This window comes from Bombyx mandarina, chromosome 11, assembly GCF_030267445.1.
Source record: "Bombyx mandarina strain Sakado chromosome 11, ASM3026744v2".
In the NCBI taxonomy this organism is placed as follows: Eukaryota; Metazoa; Arthropoda; class Insecta; order Lepidoptera; family Bombycidae; genus Bombyx; species Bombyx mandarina.
The window spans coordinates 9,892,937-9,917,945 of NC_143218.1; the positions used below are offsets into that span (position 1 = coordinate 9,892,937).

Sequence of the window (25,009 nt, forward strand, 5' to 3'; positions counted from 1 at the left end):
AATCTTCAACGCTCACATAATTTGTGGTTGCGAAACTTTTTGGTGGGTAGCTCTGTCTTAGGCGTGAACTCTACGTAGTAAAAGTACTGAATTAGGTAATTGCAGCGGGTCTTAACTTACAAGTTTGTCACGGATGATTCCGTCACGTTGTCCCATCGTTTAGTTTGCATAATAGCTTCAATTGTCAAACCGGCTTTTGAAAGAATGTTTATGTGTTTAGTAAGTAAAGGCTACGGGAGAAGCACTGGTTTACTTGTCTTTAAAAATGTGTTCAAAAAGTTATGTATTCGTGACCTCTTTGATATCGTTCTATGTATTACCCACCTTTCTGGATATAGAGCTTAAAAGAGTTTTAACCGCCATCCTATGGAACTGCGACTAATCGTTACACAGAAATAAAATTTTAACGTTTGTCTGCTATGCGTTCCTAAACCATTCGTCCAATTGTAATAGAAATAAATAAAAAGCCTTTTATTTCGTACAAGTGACATAAAAAAGTGACAAAAACAAAAAATTAATGCAATTCTTAACTAATAAAATTAAATAATGTATCTGTTGTATAATATTAGGTATTATTTCCCACTTGCAAGAACCCCTCCTCGGGTAAAGGCCTCCTCCAAGGATAGCCAATCTTCTCTGTATTGCGCAATTTTAATCCAATTTGTAGTTGCTACTTTCTTTATATCATCTTCCCATCTAGTATATGGTGGTCCAATTGTAATAGAACTTCGTATAGTTGTTATTGGCATTTCAAGGAAGTTCTCAGCAACGTAAGGTAGGTGGCGTGCGAGTTTCGTATAATTAGCGACAGTTATTGCGGAGCATGACCTTGTTTCATTAGTTATGAATTTATATAGTAATACGTGAAGCAAAAACTTTGTACCCATTTTTACGAAAATTTCGCGGTCGGAGGAGTATGAAATTTCCCACACTTATACAGTCTAGAGTCTAGAAATCTGTGATTATAGAAGTATAATGTATAAATAATAATGTTCAAACTTATAATTTCAATTAATTATAGCCGAATTTCGACTATGTACTGCGGGACCACTAGTAGTTTCAAATGAATGAATTATCATAAAACTACATAGAATGATTGGACAGGTTTAATGACGTGTGAAAGCGTATGTATAAACATACGGAACGTAATGCGCGTTCGGCCATTGAAAATCAGTTTTGTAAACCCGCACTCAAGTTTATAAACATAGTTCCATTCTGAAACGAGATGAGCTCGTGTTTTTCAACACATTCGAATCACGTGAAATTACGTTGAAATACTCTTTTGGGATGTTTATGATGACGTAATTTCGTGTGGGCGAATCGGTTTTAAATGTCGTTCGTTTTAAATAAAAATAAGGTCGCGTGTTTTAAGTTTGCGATTTGTATTTAAAAATATTTATTTAATGCAACTTGTAGTTCCTTGAAATAAATCCGCAAAGCCATTTACTTGGGTACTGGTCAATAGCGTGTTAAAGGATTTTTTTTATCTCATAAAAACCTAACAATAAATATAATAGACAAACGAAAATCAAATTTAAATTGCTTAAGAACATTTAATTTATAAGAGACTAGCCATACTCGCCCGCTTCGCTGGGCATTTAAAAAGGGAGTCCAACACTCATATAAATATTAGCCTATCCATTAAGTACATGTATTTTCTACATGGATACCAAGTTTCAAGTCAATCGGATGCATGGTTCAGTAGTTATAAAGGAACGTCCGTAAAAACCACTGTAGATTTATATATTAGTATAGAAATATATATGTATTTAATTTCATGCTCAAGAACGACAAATACTATGTAGATAATTCTATCAAGTTTTACTATTCTCGTGTTCATTCAACTTAGAACAATGTGATATTGTGACGATGGCTCGAGTGAATCGATCAGTGCCGTTACATCCGGGATGTCGACAGAGTTTTTATGGCGGCTTCAATGAATCGTCGTTAATTTTCCAAGCAAAATACATGTTTTCTATAAAACTGACTCATCTTAATTTGAAATAAACTGAATGACTTTGAAATGACGGTAGGCAGTGGCTTGGCTCTTCCCCTGGCATTGCTGAAGTCCATGGGCGACGGTAACCACTCACCATCAAGTGGTATGCTCGTCTGTCTACAAAGGGAAAATAAATTTGGTTGAAATGGAAGAAGTAAGAGTAGTAAGTACTGAGTAATTACGAAGGTGGTGCTTGTTCTAATTATCGTGTTTTATTATCCTGATCTGTAATTTTTCACCTTATTTTTGACCAAATCTTTTAACTTTAAATATTTCAAATACATCATGAATCGTTGACGATATAATATTTTCATCACTTTGCTGACCAGAATCGATAAGATTCATAATAAATTTAATTGAGTTTGGTTTGCTAGTAACGCTTGTTCTTTTATTTATTAATTTTTTAATTACGGTTCGCACTTTATGGTAAGTGAGGTCAGGTGGGGCCATATGTCTGCCTGCATAATGTCTGCCTACAAGGACAATGAAAAACAATACAAAAAAAATATTAATGGCTTCGAAATATTTATTGCATAATTTCGTTGGATGAGCTTACGCCCCCAACTTCATACGTATAACATTTATGCTGCACCAATTGCGTGTAAAGTACGTGTTTCCTAAGAACAATTGGTACCATTGGAATGCGGGATTTGAGCACCGACATGGTGGCATCGATTTACGAGTACACCAAAATCACGTTCATGAAAATAAAATAATTCTAGAACAACGGAAACGATTACTAATCCACTAATGGGAGCTTAAGTTATATTAGTCGCACTTAGTTGTGAAAACTGATGGTTTATTGTTGTTAATGTAATGTCGCATCGTCATAGCACGATAAGCCGAAGTATCACTTTTTCGCCTAATCGTATTTAAATTATATGTTTCTATCAAAAGTTGTTCACTGGTTTCTATATATATTTTTCCTAAGCTGATGGTCTTGAGAGACCATTTCAGCGTTACTTTAACTAGTAGGTGAGCTCACGGGGCTCAAACCTGACGATGTTGCTAACACGAACCCTAGCAAGAGCCGTGCTTCGCAGAATCTACCACCGGATCGGAAACGCGACCCACTGAGAAGATCCGGCGAGAAGCTCAGTGGGCTGTGTCTGTGGGTTAATTGAGTCGCCGAGCCCTTCGTCGCAAGCGACGGGTTCGACCAGAACGATGACCGGTGGTTGGGGTACCTAAAAGCACCGTTAGTGGACCGGGAGGGTCCGAAACGACGTGTTTTGAGCGAAGTAGACTGTTTACCATTTGATCCGCACTTCGGTCAACAATAGTTATTATTGTTGATCGAAGGGTCCGCAGGATCGGCTATGTAGTTTCCGGCGGCCACGATGAGAGGATTCTCGTGTCGTGCCGCTTTATCAAAGTGGCTGGTTTCTATGATGTTCTAATAAAACACTAAAAATGACTTACATAGTGTGTACAAATCTGTGTGATTTGAATAATTTTTTTGGGTTTCCTAAACACACATCTTTTTACAATCTTTAATTTACCTAGAAATGTTTGTTTAGGTCAAAACTTACACTCAGATCTGAGTCCTGATTAGAGAAATCTTTAATAGTTAGCAGCAAAAAATACAAAATATGTTTACAGTTATGACAACCCATTCTGAGTCCCACCATGACATGGTTACTGCCTTAGAATTGGATTTTTAGTTACGAAGGAGCCGTACAACGATGGCAGTAAAGGCAGGATACATTGTATATTATGTCTATAAGTAATGGATAATGCTTTTAGGAGCGCCATTAGAATCGGTTTTCAATCTGTTCAGGAGAAAGAAAACATCAAAATGAAACCAGTAATTGCATTTCGCCAGGCACAAGTGAACTTTAAGCTGAAAAAGTGGCGCGTAATTCCGGACACCAAAGTTGAAGTTAGAATATGCCGAAGATTAAGTGGCGTCAGTGTATCGAACATGACGTGATGTGTGAAATTTGTTGTATATTAGCTCTTACTCTAAGACGAAACTCTGGTAGAGTTGATAGCTATCTCTATCAATGCAATTTAATCAAAACATAATCACGATACAGCTGAAGTGATTTTTTCAATGCGTAGTCGAGTCGACGAGCTTGCAGGACACCTGGAGCCAAGTGGAGCCCCATAGATCTCACGTGAATGTTGCCACCCACGTTGACATCAGTTATTTATTGTAACTGTCCCGCCGTCCACACACTTTGATGCTTCGCGGAAAGCAGCACAAGAAAGAAGAAGAAAGCAGGGTTGTGGTTCCTCCAAACCGTGTGGACTCACAAAACGCCTTACTATCAGTAAAAACAAAAGCATAATATAAAACCTTGTCGTGAGAATTACTTGTATACATTCATTTAATGAAATGTATTCATTGAATCAGTTTATATGAATTGATTTCATTTGAGAGCTTCATACACAGGTTTGCGAGGATGGCATAAATTAAGAATAACGCAAAACCATGCAATGATACAATGTAGATGTACATACGTCAAAAACAAACTCTGCATTTTATTAAAGTATAGTTAAGTATAGTGCTCATGAAACGTAAATTTTATTGGGTTTGTTTGCGTGACTTTCCGTAACCTAGATAAGTGGCGGGGCATGTCTTTTGTTATAAGATGTGGATTATACATTTTACTGTTAAATTAATATCATAAACTATTTTAGTACAGATTCAAATTAGTCGAAACCCTATTTTTAATGAGTGCCCCGTTTTTGTCTTATACGCTGGTTTCTAAATGTTTGAAAGCTGATATTCAAACACTTTGGCTTGTTAGAAATTAAAAATGTTATAACGCTTTTTATTTGTTCATTAAATAAGAACTAAAGGTAGCAAAGTATATATGTACTAGTATGATACTTTTAGCATATGCGACCAGCGATTTAATTGGTTCAAATTATGAATTTAGACGCAATTAATCGTTGTGGACATTATATTAAAACAGGTATTGTCATATCAAAATCTTTACGGTCTCCGGTAACCAATCAGGACAAGGTGAGCTGTGAAGTTTTCTACTAAGATAGAGAAAGGAACGGAACGTGGCGTAGAGACGAAGCAAAGTGAAAAGCTTGAGGAGTTGTAGCAATCGTGCCAGTGTTCACTTAAACGCATAGATAAGGATAAGTACTTACTGAAGTCATTACTGCGACCGGTATTTGAACGCGTGTGGAATGTAACACTTTCGCTGTGTCGAACTTCCGAAAAGCAAATAAAACCTCGATTGCCATCGGCAATCGCATTCGAATTTTAAGATCGACTAAAATTCTCTATTCAAATTTTCTCCTAAGCCACGCACATTATTAATTGATTTTGCTTTTTGGTCAGATCCCTGTGTCTTTCGTTTCGCGATTCAGAAAAAAGAAAAGCCATCGAAAGTATTTGAACATTAAGTTAAATAGAAGGGTGTTAGTTTTATGTATTCGGCTGGATCTTCTCATCAGGTCGCGATTCCGATTCGGTAGTAGATTCAGCGAAGTACAGCTCTTGCAAAGGCGAATCTTAGCAAAGTCTCCCAGGCTGAGCCCCGTGATCTCGTCTACACGTTGGATAAAGCCAGAAGAACCCCTCGAGGTTACTAGTAATAAGTAGGCAAAACATACAAACATTATGTATTCGAAGACTTAATTTGGTATTGTAGTTCTGAAATTTTATCGAATCTATACTAATATTATAAAGAGGAAAGATTTGTTTGTTTGTTTGTTTCGAATAGGCTCCGAAACTACTGGACCGATTTGAAAAATTCTTTTTCCATTAGAAGCCGACATTGTCCCTGATGAACATAGGCTACTTTTTTTATTTTTTTTTTATTTTTTTTTTGGTTTCATGTGTGTTTTAATGTTTCCGAAGCGAAGCGAGGGCGGGTCGCTAGTAATTCCATAAAGTTGCGTCAGATTACAGATTATTCGAATGTGAATAACCAATAAAATTGAACATATTATGTTTTGTCAACGTTTTTAAAAATAATTATGCTGTGACTTTATAACTTGAAAGCGAATATTCTGCCTACCTAGCTAATGACATCATTTACAAGCCTACAGCATGAGTCAACCGCAAAACTGCATTCACCGATACTAAGAGGTGAGTTTATAAAATTTTAAAGATTACAAAACGTTCATTTTTGTCAAAACATCAATATACGTATGTATATGTTCATACATATTGTAGCAATTGCATACAATTAAAGCACGAAAATCGTTGTATAGCTCAAATTACAAGATCAGTCTGGCATGATTCCAAATTTTTTAATTACATGTAACGAATATTTTTCTAATCATTTTATAGATTTGCAAGAACATTAAATTTTACAATTATAACGATGAATTATTTTTGGCAGGATTAGTGTGCATATTTTTTTTAACACTAAACATACAATAACGGGTCAAATGCTCAATTTTGAACCTTTGCATTTGAAAATGCACGTATCATCTTATTGCTTTTGCACGTTAGACGACTTCATGACTTTTTCTTACAAATTAATCTACAGTTACGTATTTTTTTCTTTTATTTTGTTTATTGAGTAATACTCGTCGTATGGGTACCCGCTATGGTAGAAATAGGTACCGGTAAGTTTTGGTATTACTAGTGTTAATAGGAATAAGAAGCAGGCGCCAACTTGACTGGTGGCCCTAGCATCGCTGAAGTCTATGAGCGACGGTTACACTCACTATATTCTGTACTCGTAACAAAGGTTTTTTAGATAAGTTACACAACTCTACAAAAAAAATTCGTTCTTTGTCCTAACGTTTATACTAGGTTATTACTACAGCCGATTATGACTTCACGAACTAGTATCAAGAAACTAGATATATTCAACGACGATTCATCCCAAATATTTTCTTACTGCAATCTTTGTAGCAATAAAGTGCGCGTCCGGTTTTCAGCCGCGATCTATTTTTTCATTATTAATATTCTATTTAACACGAAGTTTTCATTTATGGGAATTACTTTTCCGTACCAATTTTTAGGTCTAAACACTACTTTCTAAATACAAAATGTTTTGTCCATCTATTATATATCTTCTTCTTAGATTCATATACTTTATATTGCTGAAGGTCGTGTTCGTGAAAGCCCTTCGAGGCTCTTTGTACCACCAGCTTCTATTTCCTTCGGAATTTCTATTACATATATTACATTACTACATATGTTTGTGTGATATGCGAAGGAATATACAATTTTTTTTACTGATATGTTCAATGTTCCCGCTTACATCTGTCGCAACACAATCCTGCATTTCAGTAGTGTGAACAACCCTCACACATCCGAAACTTCAATGTGATTTTTCTGAGTTCCGTTAACGAATGAACATTAGGTGGAACTCGTTTTAATTTTTAGAAAAATAATCAAGCTTTAAGAAAATAAATGCATAGAACACAGAATAAGAAAATAAAGGGAACGAACATGTAAAGGTGGCAAAGCTAATTAACGCTATATTGCAGATAAATCGATTGCAATGCATTAACATTTTTCTAAGCGCTTCGTTTGGCGCCGTTTCTAAACACGTTTTATAAACACGTACACCACGATTGCACTGACGGCACCTTTTTGTTTTACACGAATAGTTCAAAATTCTGTTTTGGAATTTAATTTTAAGTTTTAAACAACAGTACCAAAATTGATAGACCTTTTTTAATGGTTAAATTAAAATGGACGAATGGAAACAACGGTTAAACAATTTTCAAGAAATTCATTCTACTTTAATGTGTTTTTTTTTAATATTACCACAAAAGTTTATTAGTCGAATGCGCGTGTGTAGGTAGGTCCGTAGGTAGGTAGGTCAACAAACACTTACTTCTAAGAACACGAAACAACAACTGGTTAAAATCGTAAAACTATAACGAAAGAGACGTTGACGCTTTGTTCTTGTAACATAAAAGACAGTAAAACTTGTAATCCACAATCAGTAACAACTCTTGGTAGAGTCACAGAGTTGCACTACAATAGAGCGATTATAGCTTATAAGATTATTTTCTTGGAGATTAAATTCTGTCGGGATAGACTAAAGATCTAACAAATAAACACTGAAATGAACTCTACGTAGAGCTCGAACTAACGCGTTTTTGATGTTTCTTTTTTTATGCGCTTATTTATAAAAGTTACATACCTTGACCACAAACAATCGTAGAAAAAGAAGAGACTGTACAACTGTCACCTACAAAGCCTCCAACTCAAGGACTGCAAACACACAATACAAAAGAAACACTTAACAAATCACACAGCACACAAATTACATATGTAATTGTTTTTTAATATATTAACATGTATTGAATTTCGTTTCAGATTTCACCAAACAGGTTCTATTTACGAAGTATGGCACAGCGAATCGGTACACTTGCGCTTAAGGACAGTGTTCCGCGGAGACTGAATGCGACGCGGGAGAGAGACAACGAGATGCGGTGTGAGAGAGATACACTGTGACGTGGAGGGACGACCGCTACCTCGAACAACGCCTAATGCTCCACTTTCACACTAAAATATTTTAATATCGTAACTTAATCATGAAATTAAATTATCTTGAGATAATCATTTGCATGAAAGTTATTTAAAGCAGTTGTTTAGGTAGTTAATAGGGAGATGAACCTATTAATATTAATGTAATATTAAAGTATGTAAAAAAAATGTAATAATAAGGCTTTCCTTAAATTAAGTTATTCTAATGTTCATTGGATATACTTAATTTTTACCGACGTAGCTGGAGCTAACATAACGATCAAAACGGTAACTGTAAATCCAAGAGACTATTCGGTACCGCATACCTTCAAGCATTTGACTGAAATCCCATTGGCATTAAGCAGTGGAATAATAGCTACTCTATCTTCTAAGAAGGAACTTATATTTCTTTGGTGGCAAAAATAAATAGGATGGTGAAAACAGGCTGTGGATATGTATTTTGTTCTTTAAATAATGATTTACTTTATTTATGAAATGCTTCTTTTCTATACCGTCCAGTTTTTATTCCATTTACAAACAAACAAACAGTTACACATACTTTATATATCTTAAATAAAATAAAAAAATAGTTAGAATTTGTTTCGTAATCTGTCGTGTAGTAAAATAAAATTGTATTAATGTCCACTCCGCAGCCAATTCGTCGCAATGTGCCGTACCTCCTATTACCTGGCACGGGCTCCCTCCGCGCCCCTCAACGCACGCATATTACCTTTACCATATTTAAAAACCTGTTTTCGAAACCATAATAATATTGTTCTGTGATCACTTTCGATTATTGATAAATTTATCAAAAAGCATTTTTACTTAGTTCAAATTTTTTTACCACATTTGTACATTTGCTGCAGCTGTTTTTTTAATTTGAATAAGACTTAAAAAGTTGTTTACGGTAGGGATTACGCTGCAAGTGTTGCAACAGGTTGTTTTCCCCATGTTTGAAAAGGACTGTTTGTTGTAGATTAGGGAGGTTATATTAGGAGAAAGAATTTAAAGTATTCTGTCATTATGTGGCTTGTACATAGTTGAACTTTCTGACGATGACTTTGTTAAATTATTTTTAGACAGAGATCTTATTAACTAATGTACCATTTAAATTAATTTCAATCTACTAACAAACTTGCTAGATGCCTGCAGCTCCAACATTAAGAGCAAGTATAGAGACCATACTCTTCGAAGAGCTAGATGTGAAAAATAACCCATAATACCAGTTCGCTGAGTTTCTCGAGGCATTTCTCTTCTCTTGAGGTGTTAGGTCACCTTCGGAGACGTTCGGCCATCTGTGAGCAAATTCCGCTCTTCCTGTCTGAGCCCGTGCTCACTCACCTGTCCAGGATAAAAAGACTTCGTGCCACCACTAATCCTTCCTTTTCAACCATCACTACCATTAAGCGGACTACCCTTCATTGCTAATTAAAAACGCATACAAAAATGAAGACTACTTTTACATTTTAATGCTGCTTGTGTTTATTCATATTTTATTATATGCAATACATTATGTCGACATTTCAGAGCTGCGCATAATATTACGAACGCGAATATCTTAGTTCGGGACGAGGCGAAAAATGCAATCGAAATTTAGGAAATACATCATAAAAGTACTAAATTTTAATTATGTTTAAAACGGTAAGCAGCGGCTTGGTTCTGCATTACTGACGTCTATGACCGACGGTAACCACTCATCATCAAGTTGATCCTATGCTCGTATTCTTACATGGACCATAAAAAAAATAGCGAAAGTCATAAAAAATATTAAAATGCATACTAAGTGTGTAACGCCTGACAGCTTTATAAGTATTTCTTTTATGCTTCTTAGTTTTCACTTCATTTCAGGGGTATGAGCTTTTAGTAACGAATGAAAATGTTCTTTTGTCATCAGTGTGCTTAGTGCGAGTTTTTTAACGTTCTCGATAACGTAAAAGTTAAGCCAATTTTGTATGCAGTTGGAACAGCGCCCCTAGCGGCAAACGTACGCAAACGATCCCATTCCATACAAATGTGAGCTAACTTTTACGTTATCGAGAACGTTAAAAAACTCGCACTAAGCACACTGGTTGAAAATGATACCGTCGTCCACAGATATCAACATCATGAGCACGCGCGAAAAGTAGACTGAGCAGACGATCAGTCTACTTTTCGAAATTATCTGCCTAACGCTAACTCTTAAATAATTAATGCTCACTTCATGATCAAAATTCGACCTTATTCACCGAGACCCCGAAATTTAGTTTGAATATGTGTGCTTCATATTTTTTTCTATTTTGTGGAAATGATATTTGAACAAAAAAGACCTAAGAATTGTGACAGCTCGGTTTCAATACTTATTACCTTACCTTACCATAAACTCTTACTCCATTTATGTGTTTATTAAAATGTTATGACTAACAGACATCAGGTAGAAGCGATGCATTCAGTACGTTCATTTCTCAATCGTAAATTGTAATACAGAGGTCGATAGTAGAAGGCTGACTCAGTGTGCTTAGTGCGAGTTTTTTAACGTTACAAACAATACACAAACACACAAATAACTATTTATTTTAATTACAAGAGGAAGTAAACGGGCATTAACCTAGATACAGTTAAGTGGTCTTCGTATTACTACTATCATGACAATACCGAATATCTTTTGATCTTTGTAGGTCCCTATTACTTCTCAGCCCTTTATAAGAAAGTATGTTTTCAAATAGGAGTTGTTTTTTTTATATTTTTTTATTGCTTAGATAGGTGGAGGCTCTCACGGCCCACTTCGTATTAAGTGATTACCGGAGCCCATAGACATCAATAACGCAAATGCCGCCACTTATCTTGAGACATGGGTTCAAAGTCTCAGTTTTATAGTTGAACGACTGTCCCACCTTCAAGTTAAAAGGCATTACTCCTTCACGGCCTACCTGGTACCTTCTCGTGCGAGCTCACAGCACGTTTTACTACCATTAATTACGCAAATTATATTTTTTGGGGGTTTGATTTATATTATATGATGTTATTCTTTCATTGTCGAGATCATTCGTGAACATTTGTTAAGTACGTATTTCATTAGAAAAAAATGGTACTTGCCTGCGGATTCCAACACCGGCATTGTTGCATCGCTCCATACGAATGCACCAGGCGTCTTGCCCTTTAGTCCACGACAACTTTAACAGATTCAACCACGGAATAGATAAGATTCAACACTTACACACAATACCTCTAGACACTTCATCCAGAATTAGGCAGGGTAAATCCAATCCCGCCAACTTGACCAATATACTTAGTCTGGCCATAAATACTGTTACAATTAAAAATAAAAAAATATATATCGTAAATAGCATTTATTACTTTTACAGTGTGTTAGTTTAATACATAAATATAAAACAATTTAAAGTAAAAAAAGCTTATTCGAAGTGGTCTCCATTGGCTGCAAAACAGTCCTATAAACGTTGAGGCCAGTTATCAATAGAAGCACGCACTATTTCCATGGGAAAAATTTTCACTGCCAATCGTACGGATTGTTTCGGGGACTCCAAATTATCATGGCGTTTAGAGCAAGCCGTACTCTCTAAAACTGACCATAAATCATAATCCAGCGGATTAAGATCGGGACTAGACGACGGCCAGTCTTCAGCTCTGATGAAGTTCGAAACGTTCGTTTCCAAACAAGACTGCGTAGACCAAGCTTTATGACCTGGCGCCGAGTCTTGCTGGAAGGACCATTCTTGATTATTGAACATGGTGTTGTTAAGGGGCTTCACTACCTTCTCAAGAATGGTATCTTGATACACTTGTGCCGATGTTTTTTTTTATTGCTTAGATCGATGGACGAGCTCACAGCTCACCTGGTGTTAAGTGGTTACTGGAGCCCATAGACATCTACAACGTAAATGCGCCACCCACCCTGAGATATAAGTTCTAAAATCTCAGTATAGTTTTGATACCTTTTTCACAAAAGTATGGCTCAGTCACTCCTTCATGGCTAATACCCCACCAAACCATCACTGAAGTCGGATAGTGCCCACGTTGCACTCGTCGACTAATTGGGAAGTTTCCTTAGAGCTTTGAGCATAAATACGGTCATTTTGTTTGTTAAAATGTTGCTCAATTGTAAAAAAATTCTCATCCGTAAACAAAAATTTTCTATGACCTCCCTTTGCGTACCGCTTCAGTAGTTGTTTCGATTTTACCATCCTACTCTCTTTAAAATTATCAGTTAAGAAATGACCAGTACGTCTCTTACAGGCTGCAAGTCCTAAGTCATCTTTTAAAATACGCGACATGGTTCTAGGTGCTATCTTCATCTCCCGAGATAAAATCTTTTGCTTTCGGACAGGATTTCTTCGAATTCTTTCCCTTACTACTTTGACCACCTTTTTCGTACGAACACTACGTGGACGGCCAGATCTTTTTCTATCACAAACAGAGGAGGTCTCATTGCACCTATTAATAGCCCGGTACACAAACATTTTACTAATACCAAGCGTATGGAGAGTTTTAAAAATTGGATTTGGCTCCATACCTACTTTGTGTAATGCAATCACAGCGATTCGGTTCTCTTTATCACCGCACTCCATTTTAATATCGCAAAATATTTTGTACAATGTATTGGCGCCAAAATGAGAAAATGTTTATTTTTAATTGTAACAGTATTTTGGCCAGACTAAGTATAAGTATTTGAAATCTCAATTGAAATGGTACAATTTTTGTCCTCTATGAATTAGAACACATAAGTTCTTCATGGTATAACGGAGGGTAGTATCTGAGCGGGCTCGCAATATGCCCTATGATCTTAAAATGGAAAGAAGTGTAACTATTTTTTTTTTCAGTTAAAAAAAGTTATTATGAAAATTGTGGCACTAACTTTCACGGCTTACGTGGTCTAAGGTGGGTCTCTGAGCTCGTAGATATCACAAAGGGAACAGACCTAGCCCCTTTAATAATGAGTTTGCTTTTCCTACTGGAAGTTTTTATTAATTTCCACCTTAAGTACAGTTCGCAAAACAAAATCAATCATCGTGTTATCAGATTTCATTTTGTTAGCTATTAGTAGATAATTTTTGAGATACAATTTATTATCATATCGAATTCACACTACACTAAAATTAAAATTAAAAAACACGTCTTTCGTTTAATAATTATTTTAAACGTGATAATTAAAATGCACATTCTATCATATAAAAAAAAATATACGAACACGATTACGAATTGCGGTTCTTGAACGATATGCAGTTCTTGACGGATAATTTGTTCAAAAATAGTAGATGTTTTGTTAAAATATTGTGAGAATAAATGAGATTGTAATTTTGAAATTTGTGAGTGTCATAGGATGATAAATTAGTGATTCCGATGAAAAATTTGAGTCGTTTTAAGAATTTTATCATTGTTATTGGTGTAGATAATGTGCTCTAAAATTATGTATATTTTTAAACCAAAAAGCGTGAGATACAACAGCGGTATATCATTGTATTGCATTTAATTATTCTATTGAAGTCAATTGGCTGTTTGGAGGGGTCAGTGTTAGTGCGTCTGCCGATACGAAATGGCATGGTATTGGTAATAACTATTTTATAAAAAAAAAAAAACACAAAACATCCGATACATTTTGTTATATTCTTTGTTTATCATACGAAAAAATATTAATAATAGTGACACAAATTAGCCACACTACACGCGTGAATTAAGCAAGTACCTACCTAAGCTTTTAAATTAAGGTAAGCCTTATTTTAATTTACACTGAAACTTGCTAGTTGTACCGTTAAAAAAAAACAAAGGATGAAAATATTATATATATACTTAGTACATACTTTGTGCTCCATTCCCGTGAATTTAGCGAGATTTAAAAAATTGAGGTATGCTCGTTTTAGAGTCTTTATCAAATCACATATATCCCTACTTTCAGTTTGGCTAAAATATAGATGAATGATTGAATAAGTGATAGAAAATTAAAATAAGAATATTGCTTACTACGGAAGCGCGGTGATAAAATAAAAGTGACAACTCAGGTAGTTATAGTTACTTTGAATCGCCGAATCAAAATGTTAATACATGGTTCATATATTATTATGTATTGTGCATCTACTATTTCGTTCATAAATTCCCAGATTATATGTAAATGTAAGACGATAGCACTGTTACAGATCTGGTAACATGTCCAACGAGTTTAAATTCAAGTTATCGAGATTACTAGAGTTATGTAACATACATAATATATATTCCTGCTAAAATTATAACAGAAATGGGAATGATGTTAGCGAGACCGCTTGTAAAATAAACTGGTTCGAGAACTGTTTCTCAGAGAGTTAGCAGAGTCATCTAATTGATAATATTTGTTTATGTATGTTTTTATATGTATATATTTAAGATATGTATATGTATATGTATTTATTTAAGTACCAGTATTTGTATCTATAAATATTATGTATGTTATATATACACATATGTTTAAGTAATATCACCTTCACACTACACCTACCAAGGTTCATCTCTGCACTCCCCTAAGGTAGACTGTTAGAGAATGCCTATGGCATTAAGTCCGCCTTTATACTTTCTAGTATATGAAGTTATAAATAAATAAATAAAATGTTACATATTACGATATCACAGTGCAATCGTACGATGGTTTAAGAAATCCCGTATCAAATCTAAGTGATAACGTTCTGATTTCTTTTCGATTCACCGACCCTCACATTCGACGTGATTTTTGATAATGTATTTGAACAATGTAGATTTGAGTTGTAAGAACTAGTGGTGTTCTTCTTGTGGCTGGTCAGAGGTCTGTATCAGAATATTATGATGACCTTTACTGAAGTTAGGACGTAGTTCACGTAGTGTAAATCAAAATGGCTTTGGGTGGAACGGGTAGGGTGGTACGGTAGGAACTAGTGGTGTGCTTCTTGTGGCTGGTCAGAGGTCTGTATCAGAATATTATGATGACCTTTACTGAAGTTAGGACGTAGTTCACGTAGTGTAAATCAAAATGGCTTTGGGTGGAACGGGTAGGGTGGTACGGTAGGAACTAGTGGTGTGCTTCTTGTGGCTGGTCAGAGGTCTGTATCAGAATATTATGATGACCTTTACTGAAGTTAGGACGTAGTTCACGTAGTGTAAATCAAAATGGCTTTGGGTGGAACGGGTAGGGTGGTACGGTAGGAACTAGTGGTGTGCTTCTTGTGGCTGGTCAGAGGTCTGTATCAGAATATTATGATGACCTTTACTGAAGTTAGGACGTAGTTCACGTAGTGTAAATCAAAATGGCTTTGGGTCGAACGGGTAGGGTGGTACGGTAGGAACTAGTGGTGTGCTTCTTGTGGCTGGTCAGAGGTCTGTATCAGAATATTATGATGACCTTTACTGAAGTTAGGACGTAGTTCACGTAGTGTAAATCAAAATGGCTCTGGGTGGAACGGGTAGGGTGGTACGGTAGGAACTAGTGGTGTGCTTCTTGTGGCTGGTCAGAGGTCTGTATCAGAATATTATGATGACCTTTACTGAAGTTAGGACGTAGTTCACGTAGTGTAAATCAAAATGGCTTTGGGTGGAACGGGTAGGGTGGTACGGTAGGAACTAGTGGTGTGCTTCTTGTGGCTGGTCAGAGGTCTGTATCAGAATATTATGATGACCTTTACTGAAGTTAGGGCGTAGTTTACGTAGTGTAAATCAACATGGCTTTGAAGGGTGGAACGGGTAATAGAGCTGCCTGAAGATGCCTAGTGGTGGTCGAGTTATGATATCTACGAGTTTTGGTAACCACAAAATAACAGGTGGGCCGTAAATTGATCTAATCTTCGCGTGCAATCAAAACGTATTATAAAATTGGGAGAGATTGTGATAGGATATGTCGCTAGTCTTGAAGTATTAGACAATCGTCCTAGTAGTACAGTTAATAATTCATCCTCAAGTCTTAACGTGGATGTGGCCACAGTATATAGTGTCTAAATATAGGCCCCAGGACCGGGCGTTTTTTTTCCCTACCTATGCTAATAGCCTTGAGAGGCTATATCAGCGTTGCTCTGTAGGTGAGCTCTCGGAGCTCTAATCGTAGCAACCCTAGCAAGAACAGTCAGTTAGAAAGAATCTACCACCGGATCAGAAACGCGACCCACTGAGAACATCCGGCGAGAAACTCAGCTGGATCAGGAGGATCCGTAATGACGTGTTTAGGGCGACGTCGACTGTTTACCATTCGGTCCACAGGATCGGGTATGATACAGGGCGTGATTTCGGCTTAATAACAGTACACGAATTTCGAGTACTTAGAAATAAGTTATTTTAATCGCTATGTTCAGGGCACACAGTATCGAACTTGTGCGATAACATCGTTGTTGTCAATCGTGTGTATTGATAAAGATTATTTTTTATACCTGAGACCTTAGAACTTATATCTCAAGGTGGGGTGGCGCATTTACGTCGTAGATGTCTATGGGCTCCAGTAACCACTTAACACCAGGTGAGCTGTGAGCTCGTCCACCCATCTAAGCAATAAAAAAATAAAAAATGAAAGCAAAATCGAAGGTGTGCCATAGTGTTGCCCATGAATTTTGGAATAGGTATTACTACACCACTGTTGTGACATCAGACATCTGCTTGGCTACACTCCTGGTATTTTTCTGAGCGATGGTGACCACTATCCATAAAGCGTGAAGCGTAATTAAAAAAAATATATTTAAGAACTAAAATAACAAGCTTTTATAGCAAAACCAAACTCAATTAAATTTATTATGAATCCTATCGATTCTGGTCAGTAAAGTGATGAAAATATTATATCGTCAACGATTCATGATGTGTTTGAAATATTTAAAGTTAACAGATTTGTTCAAAAATAAGGTGAAAATTTACAGATCAGGCTAATAAAAAACATGATAATTATAACAAGCACCACCTTCGTACTTACTTAGTACTTACTACTCTTGCGTCGTCCGTTTCAACGAAATTTTTTTCCCTTAGTAGACAGACGAGCATACCACCTGATGGTGAGTGGTTACCATCGCCCATGGACTTCAGCAATGCTAGGGACAAAGCCAAGCTCCCGCCTAATTTTAAGACCACACTTCAATATTTCTATAATTTATACTGTTTTTTTGGATATTCAGATAGAGAGCATGGCGTCAAAATTACTGGCTTGGTCACGCCAATCACTACAACGTCGTCCGGTTCTAACCAACACCGTAGTCTACGCAACATTTTATACTGCCGCTGAATTGTCGCAGCAAACCTTCAATAGAATTTACTCGGTGAGATCTGATTTATAATTAGCGAACATTTCGTAGAAGTGAATGAATGTTAATGGATCTGTGGAGTTAGTTTAAGGTGGGAAACGAATATTTTAGAGGACGCGTCGAAGTACCTACCTCCTGTGGTTGAAACTTACGAGTAAGAAGTGGTTTGAACACGTGATGAGTTGAGAGGAAATGAATGTTACTAGGGGAGTAAGCGTGCAAGGCAATCGTGGTAGAAATAAAATAAAAATAGGAATGGATCGTAAAAATAATAATATAAATATTCAAGTGAATGTGACTATAACTAGAGTTGAATAGAAATTGCATTGACCTTTGATAGAAAGGGAAGGTAACGAATATTAATAATTTTGGTAAGGATCCACCGTAGAGCGTCTAAGCAGCGCTGCTGTAGATTTCAGGTGTGAAAGGATCTAAAATATATTACCTACAACTTATTTATCACCACAACTAATATGTATTTCTTAAATATTATGTTCGGAGTTCCGCGAAAATCCATTGACGCAAACTCAGAGTGCTTGTCTTTATTCAGTACACGCACGGCGCCACTCGCGTTAATTTAGATAAATAAATATATAGGGAATAGTACTTTATTCAGGATAAATTTCGATTTATAATATTAGATAAATAAATAATAAATAAATAAATCAAATAAATGTGGATGTTATACTCGTATATTCTTGTTATTAATTTCATCAGATAATCTTACGTGAGTTTGAACAATGAATTAATACATTTTCATTTTTTTAAGTCTTCAAAAAGAATCAAGAAATTCCTAAAATATTATGATTATAATTTACAAATATATATATACAGTGATTGAAGAAGTTGTTATCTCAAATTAGTTAATTTTGTTGTTAAAATTGAAATTTACAAAAGCTTAAATTTAAAATATTCAAAAAGAGATGGCAGCGGTGGGATTCGAACCCACGCCTCCGAAGAGACTGGTGCCTTAAACCAGCGCCTTAGACCGCTCGGCCACGCTACCGATGACTAGGTGATCGAATTTTTTATATGCTATATACCTTACAATGTGCTAACATTACGTAACACAAACAATTTTGTTTAACTTACGTAACATTATTAGCCAATTTTAATAATAATCTTTAGTATAATAAAACTACTATCAGCGGTCTCCAAGCAATTCATAACATCAACAACCGACAGTCGTCGAATGCACGGCTTCAAAGCGTTTATGGCTTCCAATTCATAAAATGCTTCCACAATAACACAATCACGATGATCAATATGCATATTCGGTATATGTACGGTATTTGCAATTTAGTGTCTTTGTGAAAGAAGCTTTTAAATAATTAAGATAGAGTTGCTCGTGTCTCGTATGTATTGGCGGCACTGATGATAACACAGGAGAAATTTCTAGTTTGGTGCCGTTGGCGAAAATCGTTAAAATATGTACCAGTTTGTAAGATAGAAGAGAAGGAATCCGGCAAAAATCTGAATAGCACAAACGATGATTACAAGATCAGCGTGCTTAAACACGAATTAAGTAAAATGATATTCGGACCGTCAGTTATGTTTATTTGTGTAAAAATATCGCCCGCCCAATGAAACGATATTCCATGGTTGTTTTTCTATGAACTTTGTGACTTGTGTTATCTAAACTTTTTTGCAAATTGCTTAAAAAAAAGCAAACCCTTTAGTACCGTTCTCTGGTCTTTTTGTTAACCGATTTTAACCGATTTCTTTCTTTTTTTCTGATTAGCTATTGAGGAGATTTAATGCTAATAGTTGAGTTTTTTTTTTTAAATGGCAATGTCAAGACATAAAAGAGAATGTATCTAATACATAAGCAGCAGATGTGTGATTTGTAGTGATGAGTGATTAAAATCGTAATTCGGTCAATAGTCGAATACTACTTAATATAACTGGCCTAAAACTGTAATAAACGTAATTGTTATTTTACAGCCGGAAAAGCCAGATTTAGATGTCGCGGCTGCCGCCCGAATCGTCTCAGTTGGTAGTACTGTTTACGCACCCACTTTATACTTTTGGTACGTATTTGAAACTTAAATACTGGTTTTCGATAGTTCTCTTTCTGATTGCTTACACAGGACTCTGCAAACCGGAACACATCACTGCTTCGCGGTAGAAACAGGCAGGGTGGTGATCATATCTACCCGTGTATCTATCTACCCGAGCTAATAAGGACGCAAATTGTAATTATTTTGCGGGTTTGTTTTTTATTTTACCTAGTTGTTTCTTCATCGTATAAGTTGTTCAAAACAATTAACCGTTTTTCCGGCTATTAATCAAGGTGTTTATACGTAAATCCGGCCTGAAGGGACTTAGTTTGAGAATACTGTTACAGCGGACGGATTAATTGGTAATCTATCGATCTATTATATAAAAATGAATTGCTGTTCGTTAGTCTCGCTAAAACTCGAGAACGACTGGACCGATTTGGCTAATATTGGTCTTGAATTATTTGTGGAAGTTCAGAGAAGGCTTAAAAGGTAGATAAATATGAAAATGCTCGGAATTAAATAAAAATAAACAAGTTTTGTTTTTCCTTTGATGTGTCCCCCGTCGGACGGGGATTCCTTTTATTTGTTTTAAGTTTATTGTATACAAAAGTTTAGGTCTTTTATTTATCGATTGAGGCCCTACGAAGTCTGCCGGGTCAGCTAGTGTAGTATAAAGAATGACACACAAGATCATAACAGTTGAACAGGGTTAATAAGTTGAAATAAATAGAAACGAAATGAAATAGTGAATAGAAAGGTTGAATCTATCCCCTATTTTAGGGATGCAAGCAATTGTCCGACTTTTCAACCGCTCGGATCTTTTGACGTGTAACTTCCAAACAACACTTCCAAATAATTCGTCCTTTGTAATGATATTGTCGTATTACTCGTATATTCTTAGCTCACTGTGTCTAGGTACTGCTTCTCCCAATTTCAGAGCTAGTCTATTACATAATTATAACCATTTTCAGGTACAAATTTTTGGACAAGAAGTTTGCCGGCAACGCAATCAAAGCCGTAGCGACAAAAGTGGCTTCCGATCAGTTCATTATGACGCCTATATTACTGGCCACGTTTTATACTTGTAAGTTTAAAAAAAATGCGTATTCAAATAATAAATACCAAGCGGCCATATTCTCGTCTACCCAACTATACGAATAGAGACACTAATGAGAAGTACCTATATACTTAAAAGTAGGTAATAATGTCACAAATTAAATTGTCTTACTTACTTTTTAGTGTTGGGGATTTTAGAACGAAGAGAAGATGTATTCGAAGAGCTAAAGCAGAAATACTGGAAGACGTTTATAGCCAATCAAGCCTTTTGGATTCCAGCGCAAACAATTAACTTTTACTTCATGCCTTCACATTTGAGAGTTATTTACGTAGCCTCAACATCTTTCGTGTGGATCAATATCCTTTGCTTTATTAAGAGACAAAAAAATGTGATAAAACTTGAAGAGATGCCGTCATAATTCGAAAGCGAAGATCGATACAAATGGCTTATATCTAGATATATTCATAATACTTGGTTTAAATAAAATTAAAATCTTCACTCAAATTATGAGTATAAAATCGTTTTCTAAAAATCTTTCTAAATTCTAAAATCTTTTCTTCGTAATTTCCGTACTTAGCAGGCGTCAGCCAGGCTTAGGGAAATAGTTGAATATAAGATAAATTGCTCGCATTGTGAATATGCAAGCAGTTATACTATTAATGATCTCCAAGGCACTTTCGCTAACGGATATCGTTTAACCTTCACTAAAACTACACCAAATTAAACATCAGTGTTGGAGCGTAGAATTTTAAAGCTAAACACGAAATATATGTGGCTAATTGTTGATTAATTGTGTATAATCTATGATTAGCTCATCTTACGTATTTACCACAAATGACATCATAAGGAATAAAGCTACGTTCAGCCCACTTTTGAAAAGCTTACGCAGCACTTTTATGCAATAAGAGCTTTTTGCTTGCCTATTGAGTGTGAGTATGATTATAGGGTTGTTTCGAGTTTTGTTAATTGTGCACATATGCAAATAAAAAACGATTTCATATAAAGCAATGTAATATTATGGATTGCACATGTTTTATTTAAAAAAAAAAAAAAAAAACTAATTTCGAACGTCAGACGTGAGTTCGTTGATGTGGGCTTTCAGTTTTAAGTTTTCCACAAATAGTTTGTTACATATGGTTATCTGTGGAAATGAATTAAAAAGAATGCGTGATCAAGAGCTGTCAACACAAGATTTAAGCAAGTTACTTTTTTTGCTGGAATAAGTGGATAGACGATCTACCGATTCACTTTAAGTCAAACAGTTAATCAAATAGGTACCACTGTCCACGTTAAGATACAAGGTTAGGGTTGCCAATTGCCGTAGATTCAACGCTATTGTTTCGCTCAAGCACCGGTTACCGTCCCCGTCACACTCGTCGATAACGACGAAGAGTTCGACGAGCGAACTAAGCTATGGACGCAGCCCACTGAGTTTCTCGCCGGATCTTCTCAGTGGTTCGCGATTCTGATCCGGTGGTAGAATCTGCGAAACACTGCTCTTGCTAGGGCTACTGTTAGCAAATTCTCTCAGGTTGAGCTTGTGAGCTCACCTACCCGGGCGTAGCTGGACTAGCCCCTTAGGCTACTAGCGAATAGGTAGGAAAAAAGTATTGTTTCTAATAGACTTTGGAATGTACATACTTATGGCCATTCAAAGTCCTCTAATTTAAGACAAACGATGCAGTAAGTAACTTACTTCAGTTAAGAGCGTGGCAGATATTGCATCCTTTTCTTTGCTCAAGTAGCAAGCTAATTGATTGTCAAAGTGAATTCGTGCCTGTTCTGCTGATTTGAGAACACTTTTAATCATATTTTTCAGTTTTTCAATTTTCACGTTTAACGAAGATAGCTGCAGTTAAATATTCCGTTAATCTTAGTGGATATTGTTAACTTAGGTAATGCCGAAACCACACAGACACAGGCCACTGATTTTCTCGCCGGATTTTCTGACTGGGTCGCGATTCCGATCCGGTGGTAGATTCAGCGAAGCACTGCTGTTGCTAGGACTAGTGTTAGCAAATTCTCTAATATTGAACCCCGTGATTTCACCTACCAGCCCGGCGTAGTTGGAATAGCCAATCAGCCTACCACCGATTAAGTAAGCATGAAGCGGTAGGCAGCGGCTTGGCTCTGCCCCTGGCACTGCTGAAGTCCATGGGCGACGGTAACCACTCACCATCAGGTGGGTATGCTCGTTTGCCTACAAGGGCAATAAAAACAAAGCGTCACCTACTTGATACCTACACAAGGTATTGTATGGACAACGGCTGCCTGACTGTTAAATTGGAACAAGCAGTTGGTTCATGGTAGAAATAGGCGAGATAGTGGTATCTAGTGGGCTCACAACGCGTATTTGGATGTTTTTTACAGCTAACGTTTTGGTTCTCTGTTGAATGTCTTGAGCCGCAGTAGCCCGCTTACTTTTAATAATAATACCAGTAGAGTTTATTTTTTTGTAAATCTATACTATATAGTTAAAAAATAACCTTTTCGTTATTACTATGTGAATAGACAAAACTTGCGCTTATGACGAATACTGAAAATTCTAATCCATACAATGATAATAACATACCTTTAAATGCTGATAAATGAAACTGACCTGGACATTTTTCTTATATTTTAGTGCTAAATACTTATCACAAACAGTTATAAGTGTTTTATGGACTTCATTTATTTCATTATGACAAGTATTCAGTCGTTTTTGCAGATCATTGAGGGCGTTATCTCTTATGTTGACCGCATCGCACCGTTCATTGAAGGCTTGTAATAAGGATTCGTAACGCTTTGTAAGTTCATCGTATCTACAGAAATTATTTTGATAGAAATAAATCGCTCCATAAGGCATTTTTAATGTTAAGTTCCTACGTCGATGTCGGTGGATGATGTGAATCGAATTCATCTGACTAATGGTGTTTAGTTGATTTTCACAAAGAACACGTCCAATGATGGCAAAATGTGTTCCTAGAAATGTTTCATTTCATGCAGAGCATAATTATTCTGAACAAGAAAATTCTAAAGGTGTTATGGTCATGTTATGATTTACCAGGATTATATATCGACGCTTGAAAATCAAACGTGACTAAGCGACAATAACTGCTTTATACATAAATGATAGGCAATAACCATTTTCGATGCGCAAAAAAAATATATTTCTAGGTCTATTAAAATCATTTCAATCCTACAGCTAGATTCGTTAAAATATTTTTTTTTCCAGGTACCTATTTCAACTTTAAATTAGTCTACTGTAAAGTTCACGCATTGTCGCTGTGTCACGTTTGCCTTTCAAACGTCGATATGCTTTTTTGCCTCCGAGACTTCGACCTCAAGGTGGTACCACCACTAAACTCAAGAATGGCACCTAATGTGGCTAATGATTGTTTCAGTCAAAAAACGATTAATCTCATTACTGGTATTGTAAACAAACGATGCTCATCGTCGACCAAGATCTGGCGACATCATTTCTATTAATTTCCGTCTTAGATTTCAACTTATGTGTATCTTCGGTGAAATCGCTTTCCCACAGCTCGTTGAGACTGTGCGAATGTGTGTGACCCGATTTACATCGTGACAGCTTCGTTTCGTATTTGCTTGTTTTGTAGATGGTTTTCTCGAGTTTAGCGAGAATACTCCGAGCATTATGAAGGCTGTTCATATAATCGCCGTCTGCCTGTTTCAAATAAACTAACAATGTAATGTAATATACACTTTTTACTCATGGCAGGACCTCTTGTGAGTCCGCACGGGTAGGTACCACCACTCTGCCTATTTCTGCCGTGAAGCTCTAATGCGTTTCGGTTTGAAGGGCGGGGCAGCCGTTGTAACTATACTGAGACCTTAGAAATCATATCTCAAGGTGGGTGGCGGCATTTACGTTGTAGATGTCTATGTGCCCCAGTAACTACTTAACACCAGGAGGGCTGTGAGTTCGTCGATCCATTTAAGCAATTAAAAAAACATAGTATAACAAATAAAAAATGTGAATACGTTGCAAATTATTACCTTAAGGTTATTAGAATTTGTATGTTTGAAATCATCATCATCATTCTGATCGGCTTTGCTATTTGATATTGAGTTTTTCATTTATTTAATATTAAAACAGATATGGCACGAAATCCTTGACTCATACGATTTGATGTACATAGATTATACACTTAATGTCACTTAATGATAAATTACGTAAATATATACAAATACTCTTTGAATTTCTTACTTCTTATTCGAAATAAATATTACATTCTCTGTGTGCGTTCTTTAGTTATTGATACCAATAAGAGATCATATTATTATTTACCGGAGATATATTATTGTAAATATTTTTAATTAAAATTGATTCTATTATAT

General features: G+C 36.0%; 3 protein-coding genes and 1 non-coding gene across 4 annotated transcripts in view; 1 reads left to right on the forward strand and 3 right to left on the reverse strand.

Moving 5' to 3' along the window:
- nuf (rab11 family-interacting protein nuf) overlaps positions 1–9,799 on the reverse strand; it is a 101,717-nt gene extending 91,918 nt beyond the window's left edge. The window contains exons 1-3 of the mRNA XM_089731556.1: positions 9,747–9,799; positions 9,136–9,191; positions 8,080–8,127 (exon numbers count right to left, since the gene is read on the reverse strand). Coding sequence (XP_089587682.1) covers positions 8,080–8,127; positions 9,136–9,191; positions 9,747–9,799 — 157 coding nt within the window. The remainder of the gene's footprint in view (positions 1–8,079; positions 8,128–9,135; positions 9,192–9,746) is intronic.
- A 4,112-nt stretch (positions 9,800–13,911) lies between these two features.
- Positions 13,912–22,889, forward strand: LOC114249284 (mpv17-like protein). The gene is made up of 5 exons (XM_028182790.2): positions 13,912–14,104; positions 17,483–17,623; positions 19,553–19,638; positions 20,583–20,695; positions 20,851–22,889. Exons 2-5 carry the CDS (start codon positions 17,492–17,494, stop codon positions 21,084–21,086), a joined length of 567 nt encoding a protein of 188 aa, XP_028038591.2. The 5' UTR covers positions 13,912–14,104; positions 17,483–17,491; the 3' UTR covers positions 21,087–22,889.
- Positions 18,533–18,614, reverse strand: TRNAL-AAG (transfer RNA leucine (anticodon AAG)). Its single transcript has one exon. It is a non-coding gene; the product is annotated as a tRNA-Leu (tRNA).
- Positions 21,726–24,748, reverse strand: LOC114249285 (uncharacterized). The gene is made up of 5 exons (XM_028182791.2): positions 24,668–24,748; positions 24,076–24,335; positions 23,268–23,469; positions 22,365–22,517; positions 21,726–21,809 (listed from the first exon to the last, which is right to left on the reverse strand). The coding sequence occupies exons 1-5, from the start codon at positions 24,746–24,748 to the stop codon at positions 21,726–21,728; spliced, it is 780 nt and encodes a 259-aa protein (XP_028038592.2).
- Positions 24,749–25,009: the final 261 nt, after the last annotated feature.

Excerpts from the sequence above, each read along its gene's own strand:
- LOC114249284 (XM_028182790.2), top strand. The coding sequence starts at position 17,492 with ATGGCGTCAAAATTACTGGCTTGGTCACGCCAATCACTACAACGTCGT. Across the intron at positions 17,624-19,552 it reads CCTTCAATAGAATTTACTCG|CCGGAAAAGCCAGATTTAGA; the intron begins GTGAGATCTGAT and ends GTTATTTTACAG. Across the intron at positions 19,639-20,582 it reads GCACCCACTTTATACTTTTG|GTACAAATTTTTGGACAAGA; the intron begins GTACGTATTTGA and ends AACCATTTTCAG.
- LOC114249285 (XM_028182791.2), bottom strand. The coding sequence starts at position 24,748 with ATGAAAAACTCAATATCAAATAGCAAAGCCGATCAGAATGATGATGAT. Across the intron at positions 24,336-24,667 it reads CAAATTCTAATAACCTTAAG|GCAGACGGCGATTATATGAA; the intron begins GTAATAATTTGC and ends TATTTGAAACAG. Across the intron at positions 22,518-23,267 it reads AATATAAGAAAAATGTCCAG|CTATCTTCGTTAAACGTGAA; the intron begins GTCAGTTTCATT and ends ATTTAACTGCAG.